The 6894-nt window shown below is 30.8% G+C and overlaps 1 protein-coding gene across 2 annotated transcripts; it reads left to right on the top strand.

The window, feature by feature from the left end:
* Nucleotides 1-3325: 3325 nt before the first annotated feature.
* LOC106397149 (GATA transcription factor 27-like) lies at nucleotides 3326-6035 on the top strand. 2 transcript variants are annotated; one of them, XM_048781383.1, is made up of 6 exons: nucleotides 3326-3691; nucleotides 4100-4821; nucleotides 4898-5001; nucleotides 5083-5284; nucleotides 5372-5468; nucleotides 5559-6035. In XM_048781383.1, the coding sequence occupies exons 1-6, from the start codon at nucleotides 3652-3654 to the stop codon at nucleotides 5783-5785; spliced, it is 1392 nt and encodes a 463-aa protein (XP_048637340.1). In that variant the 5' UTR covers nucleotides 3326-3651; the 3' UTR covers nucleotides 5786-6035. The 2 variants fall into 2 exon arrangements, with proteins under 2 accessions (XP_048637340.1, XP_048637339.1); XM_048781382.1 differs by having other exon boundaries at nucleotides 3329-3691; nucleotides 5366-5468.
* The last annotated feature ends 859 nt before the right edge of the window (nucleotides 6036-6894 follow it).

Genomic DNA, 6894 nt, shown 5'->3' with positions numbered 1-6894 from the left:
TCATTTGATATACTTTGTTTTTATTTAAGCACTACTCGTGCATTACCTTTTATACTTTTAACCTTATCTCATCCATTAGCTCCAACGCCTGATATCCACCGTCCGACTTTTAACCTCACTACATTATTCCATCAACATTTTCTTAAACTTAATTAGCACGCAGTCCTACTACGGTCACGAGTTTCTTACCATTTTCGTTACTGTTCTGTAACTCCAACACGATAAAGATATAGTTTTTTCCCCTTGATAGATATATTAAAGTACACAAATATAAATAAGTTTTTACTCATATTTCCCTTAAAAATATTAAGGGAAAAAAATATTATGGGAAGAGCTATAGTCGCAACATTTTTTGGTAGAAAACTCGCAACATGTTATTTCTAATTTCTTTATATAGACATTATGTTTATTGAAATCTAAAAGATAAAAATATAATTTATATAAAACGAAAAATCATCAACCAGCTAAGGAATGTTGACATTTAAAATGTTAAGTAAGTTTTAATGATATCGTATCAACGTGCAACCTATTAATATTATAAGATATTGGTGAATAAACTAAATTTTAGTATATATGTGTAATTCATAGACCAGCTTGCTAGATTTTTTATTTATCTATTTTGGTGTTGTACTAATCATTCTGCTAATAGTAATTTAGCACGTTATAATTTCATAATTCAAAAGTATTTATACCATCTAGTAAATTGTCCCGTATGTAACGTAACCCCAAGCCCAATAGCCAAATTTTCTTTATTGCGATTACAAGATTATTAGGAGTTTTACTTAATTAATTATATTGTTCCCTCACATCTCTCTTGAGGATATAAAGTACTATTATTTGATTGAGACTATGCATTATTTTTGGAGTTACGTACACATAATCACTGTTTTCTACATTTTGCTTTTTCCTCGGAATATAAAACCTGATTTTTGTCAACAAAAAACCTAATTTTTATACATCTCATTGTATCATGCATTGCATTGGTGTTCAATTTGGTAAAATCGAGCTAATTAAAACCAAACCGAAAAAATGCAGAGAAAATAAAATTTAAGTTATTTTATCTACACTGATTTGGTTCGGTTTTAATTGGTTCAGGAAAGAAAAAATAATTTAAATTTGAAAAAAAATTAAATTTAGTAATACCAAATAAACCGAATAGATGTAATTTTCAAAAGTCGCAGTATATAGATATGGTTTGGTATATAAAACGATAAACTAAAAACTGATTGTTTATAATAAATTAATAATATATACATAATTTATTTTATAATATTATATTCTTATTAAAAAAATTATTTCAATAACTTTCTTATTTTCTTCTAAGTTAAAAATTATTTTTCTTCTCATTTTATCAAATTTAATATAATTTAATGTAATTTTATTGATAAATATTTGTGCTAAAGTATATTTATTTAATAATATTACTATAATTCTATTTAATTTTATTTTTAATATTTAAATAAAACAGAAATTATTATGTTTAAAAGTTAAAGTATGGAATATGTATTTATGTTTTAATATATAAACTAAAATTTATTATAAAAGATAAATATAATTATAATTTTAGTATATAAATGAATAAACTAAAAAATGTTAGTATATGAACCGAACCAAACCAAAATAAATATGTTACTAATGATTGCTATTAATATTGTAGCGAATTTTTGTAAATTAAAATACAAAAAAAAACTGAAAATTTTGTACCAAAATCGAACTGAAATCCGGATTAAACTCAGTAATATCATGTGATAATTTCACCAAACCTCAAAATTGTGTTGATCTTGATCATGGATGATCGCATATTTTGTTTTAAAAGTTATTGTATATAGTTAACTTAGTGGCAATAATATTATAATACGCGTAGACAACGAGTAATGTACCCGAAATTAGCTCAGTAATCACATTCACCAAACGAAAGAAGTGGGCCCCATCATTACAAATACTTTAACCAAATCAAACGGTGCAGAAAAGAGTTGTGTCCATGATCGTTACGGCCGGTGACTTCACACACCATTTTATTTTATATAGTTTGATATTCTGAAATCTGTTAATGAATGTAAATTTTGATCCAAACGTCATGCCATCACATAGTTCTGAATAAGTTAAAACCTAATCTTATAACCTAGTCTTATATTTATCAAAAAGACAATCAACTACATATACATTAATATCTATAATTTTAAATTCCAAAGGGAAAATAACTAATCTTGTTTATTTCATCTTTCCTTCTTGGCCTTTTTTAACCCTTTCTTTCTTCGTTTAACACTTGAATTTAATTTTTTTTTATACTAGAAAATGATTTGTGAAAACACTAACTAAAATAGTGAAAATCAGAGATATGAGACTGACAGTATATTTTTTTTTTAATTTAATTGGCAATGAATAGATAATTAATCTTTTCTTTCAGTATAATATTGTGAATATTTAACTGTAATATAAACATTCACCCGAGTACAGTATATTTTAATAAGAAAAACCTAAGTTGAAGAAAAATCAATAAAACTAAAATTTCACTATCTAGTAATTTTTATTTAATATTCTATTCAACTCTTATAAATTTGTTATTCATCATCTACATTTACTTTGTTATGACTATTATAGTTGTTGTCATTATGAAACATTAATTTTCGTTGGAATAACAAAAGAAAAAACAAAATAAGAGGAAAAGTCTATAGTCAACAAGAAGGAACCATAAGGCACAAGCAATGATATTCCTCCACAGCCTCTCCCCCCATCGTCACTTTCGAACCATTAGAGGCTTCTCTATAAATTATTGAAGATTAGATCAATTATTTTATTTTTTTTCTAAAAGAAAAGGCTTAACTGTAAATATATATTCCATTCATAGCGCTTGGAGCATTTTAGACGCAAAGAAACACATTAAAACCAATAACTAATATTAGTTAATTTTATACATTTATAAATTTATTGTCTAATATTAAAGTATTGAGATGAGCTCACTTACTTTTTTTATTTTCTTAAAAGCTTATATTTTTTTTTGTCACAATCTTAAAAGCTTATATACACCATGTTTCATGGTCTTTGGTGCGTTTGCACATTTAAAAAAAAGTTGAAATTAGTGAATGTGGTATGTCAATTTTAATTTTGAACCAAATGTTTCTACTTAACCATTTATACACTTGTCAATCAAATGAAAACTATATCCTTTTAAAAACAAAGAAATAAATCAAATAAAAGTTTCCTTTTAATTAAGTAAGTAATTGAAAATCTCCAAGTCAAGCATACATTAAAGTTTTTTTAATTATAAAAAAATTAATGGTAGTATAAGAGTAGGAAGCTTAAACATTAACTTAACTTTATAATACAAAAAAGAGCCATTTTTTACATACACAAAACTCTCCATCTCTCTCTCTCTAGAGCCTCATCACTTTCTATCTCTCTTTCTCTTTTTTTTTCACAGCCATTTGCTAGATTCCTCTCTCTCTTTTATTTTCTGTGCTGTTCTTGTTTTCCTCAAAGAGTTTTATTTATTTTTCTCGAATTTTCTCAGACGCAGGTTTTTTATTGGCTTCTTCTATAGAAGAAAAGACTTTTCTGGGTTTTTTTTTGTCTTAGCAGTGAAGCTTCTCAATAATCTTAAAACTCAAATCTCTCAAAGAGTCTATATTAAATAACTTTTCTTGAAAAAGGATGGGAAAGCAAGGGCCTTGCTATCACTGTGGCGTCACAAGTGAGTTCTTGTTTTCTCACCCAAGTCCTGTTGTTGAATAAAAGTCCAAACTTTGAGCTTGTGTATTGAAGAACTTGATTCAACTTATAATGCAAACATTGAAATCTTATGAAATGATTATGTTTATGTGACCTTAATTACACGTTGTGAGTCATTTGCTGTTTTGATCACTCTTTAAGCAGAGTTTTGAATGTTCTGTGATGCTATCAAATGTGTTGTGAAGTCAAAATAGTCTTTTTTTTTGGATCTTTAGTTTATCTCTAAAATGCTCAATCATGTTGAATCAGAACGCAAACTCTTAAGGATGTTTGGTCTTGATAGATCATTGTTAAGCTTTACTTGATACAACCTGAATATGATTGTGACATTTGTTTGTTTGTTTGATAATTGTGAAAATGTTGTTGACAGGCACACCTCTATGGAGAAACGGGCCACCAGAGAAGCCAGTACTGTGCAATGCGTGTGGTTCCAGATGGAGAACGAAAGGATCATTAGTAAACTACACTCCCCTTCATTCTCGTGCTGAAGTTGATGATATTAATGATCACAGACCTCCAAAGATGATGATGATGATGAACAAAAAGACTCCCAGTAGGAGACCATATCAAGAAAACTTCACAGTCAAAAGAACCAACTACGAATTCAACAACGGTTTCAAGAAGAGGACCTTAGACGAATTAGAAGCTAGCAACAGGTCGAGCTCAGGGTCGGTTGTGTCCAACTCAGAGAGCTGTGATCAATCCAATGCGTGGGAGACTACTTTTCCTTCTAAGAAGAGGACTTGTGTGGTGGGGCGTCCAAAGGCGGCTTCTTCAGTTGAGAAGCTCACAAAGGATCTCTATAGTATCTTACAAGAACAACAGTCTTCTTGTCTCTCTGGTACTTCAGAGGAAGACTTGCTTTTTGAGAACGAGTCACCGATGGTGATAGGACATGGGAGTGTTCTCTTGAGAGATCCTCATGAGGAATCTGAAGCTAGCTCGCTCTTGGTTGAGAGCAGCAAGTCCTCATCAATGCATTCTGCTGAGTTTGTGGTTAATAAAAGCCAGAGATCTCTAAATTTTGGTTGCAGGACCAAACCTCAAGTCCTGGGAAGACATAGTTTACCACTCTGTAACATAGATTTGAAGGTAAAATTCATTTGCAACTCCTTGACAGTTTTGTTTCTTCAATAATCTTGTTGAATGACTTATCTTCTTTCTACAGAATGTTTTCAACTTTGATGAGTTCATAGAAAAGTTCACAAAGGAAGAACAGCAAAAGCTGATGAAACTACTTCCTGGAGTTGACTCTGTTGATCTTCCTGAAAGGTTTTAACTCAATGCAACAGATTTGTTTTGGTGGCTACTTCTAGTTCTTATATTTTCTGTTTCCTCTTTTTTTTTTGCCAGCCTCAGAAGCATGTTTGAGTGTTCTCAGTTCAAAGATAACTTCTCCTTGTTTCAGCAACTAGTTGCAGATGGTGTCTTTCAGCCATTATCATCATCTTCTTCTTCCTCTGGATCAAAACTTGAAGAGCTTAAGACTCTTGCAAAGCTTGCTTTATCTGATCCTAACAAATCCCATTTGTTGGAAAGCTATCACATGCTCAAGGTTTTTTTAGACATTATACTCTTTCTTGAAACAAATAGTTTCTTAACTTTCGGCTTTTGCTCACTTAAATCTTTGCCTCAGGAACAGAGAAAAGGGATTCAAGACTCTGTTACTAAATCATCAGATAATCATAGTCTAGTAACCATTGAAAGACCTTGTGAAAGCCTAAACCAAAACTTCTCAGGTCAATTCAAAGATTCTTGAATCATGTAAATACATTACTTCCTGCAATAAACTCTGTCTGTTTCTGATAATTTTGAGTTTTGCTCTTCAGAGACAAGGACTGTGATGAAGAGCCCCAAAGAAATGATAAAGATTAGATCAAAACAAATCCAAACCAAAGAGATTATAGAGAATAGTGTCTCTTGCCTTAACCATATGAGCTATGGTGGGTCTATGGCATATAGCTATGAAGATAATGATATTTCTGATCAGGATCTTCTTCTTGACGTGCCGTCAAATGGATCATACCCTCAAGCAGAGCTTCTTCACATGATATGAAAGAAGAGGAAGTTTCTCAGAACAAAGACTTACAAGACCTTTTCAAAGATCTCTCTCTATCTTATCTCTAATGATTGAAGAGAAAACTATTTTACTCTTTATCTTCTTGGCTGAGAAAATGTGGCCAAATGAGATTTTCCTGCATTAGAAATTTCAATCTGCAGATATATATATATAAAAAGGAAGGATATTATGTAAGTGGATCTTTTTGGCGATCTTATTTGATATATATACTGTCTTCTTGTCCTTATTACAATATTTTTATGGAACTTTTATTGTGCTCTTATTATGTAGAAGATGAGTTTCATGAGAACATATAATTTGATAAGATCTTGATACTAAATGCTTTTCTAGAAGTATTAGGATATGATATCAAGATTCCGAGTATTGATGATCATGTTGCAGCTCCTAAACCAAAAGGAACTTGTTTCAAACAAGCAGAAGCGTTTAGAAACTCTGATCACCATATGATGCTACTCCTCGTGAGAAAGTGCTTGAGGTCTTGCATCTTTTTAAGATGTTTCCAACAAGCATGGCGAGGTGGATATTTATCTGATGGTACAGCTATAATGGGCATCAAAACACAAGCTATGCTAGAGAAAATGAGGAAACAAGTGAAGAGAATGGGATTGGTTCCTGGAATCAACGTTGGCGACGAGTTACAATACAAAACCTCTCCTTGTTGTGGGTCTTCATTTCAAGACGATGTACATGATTTTACTATATGAAAAAGGGAAATGTTAAGCTTGCCACAAGCATCATTGCCACACAGTGAAAGGGTTACAATGGTAAGGTTGATGCTGATGTTGTGGTTTTTACTGGTGAAGGAGGAAACGTGTTAAGCAAGGCAAACAAAACTGAAGATCAGAAATCTCTTTCTTTCTATTGAAAAAAAAAACTGTTTTATTCTTTAGGCATTTCTGAGAAATTTGAAATTTGAAGCTGGGTTTAATTTTTCTTTTTGCTTGGAGGCCCAAACTTTGCAGGGCCGGTTTTAAGAAAATTAAAAAAACTTCGTCAAAATTCATTTGTATTCACTAATAAAGTAGTTATATATATGCTTTTTTTTAGAAAAAAAAAGCTTACTATATGCTATTTTCCTTTAAGAT

This window comes from Brassica napus, chromosome A6 (genome assembly GCF_020379485.1).
Source record: "Brassica napus cultivar Da-Ae chromosome A6, Da-Ae, whole genome shotgun sequence".
In the NCBI taxonomy this organism is placed as follows: Eukaryota; Viridiplantae; Streptophyta; class Magnoliopsida; order Brassicales; family Brassicaceae; genus Brassica; species Brassica napus.
This window is presented reverse-complemented; position numbering and strand designations above follow the sequence as displayed.

Bases quoted from the DNA above. Each gene is read 5' to 3' on its own strand.
- LOC106397149 (XM_048781382.1), top strand. From the start codon at position 3,652: ATGGGAAAGCAAGGGCCTTGCTATCACTGTGGCGTCACAA. The intron at 3,692-4,099 runs GTGAGTTCTTGT...TGTTGTTGACAG, and splicing joins CTATCACTGTGGCGTCACAA to GCACACCTCTATGGAGAAAC. The intron at 5,285-5,365 runs GTTTTTTTAGAC...TCTTTGCCTCAG, and splicing joins AAAGCTATCACATGCTCAAG to GAACAGAGAAAAGGGATTCA.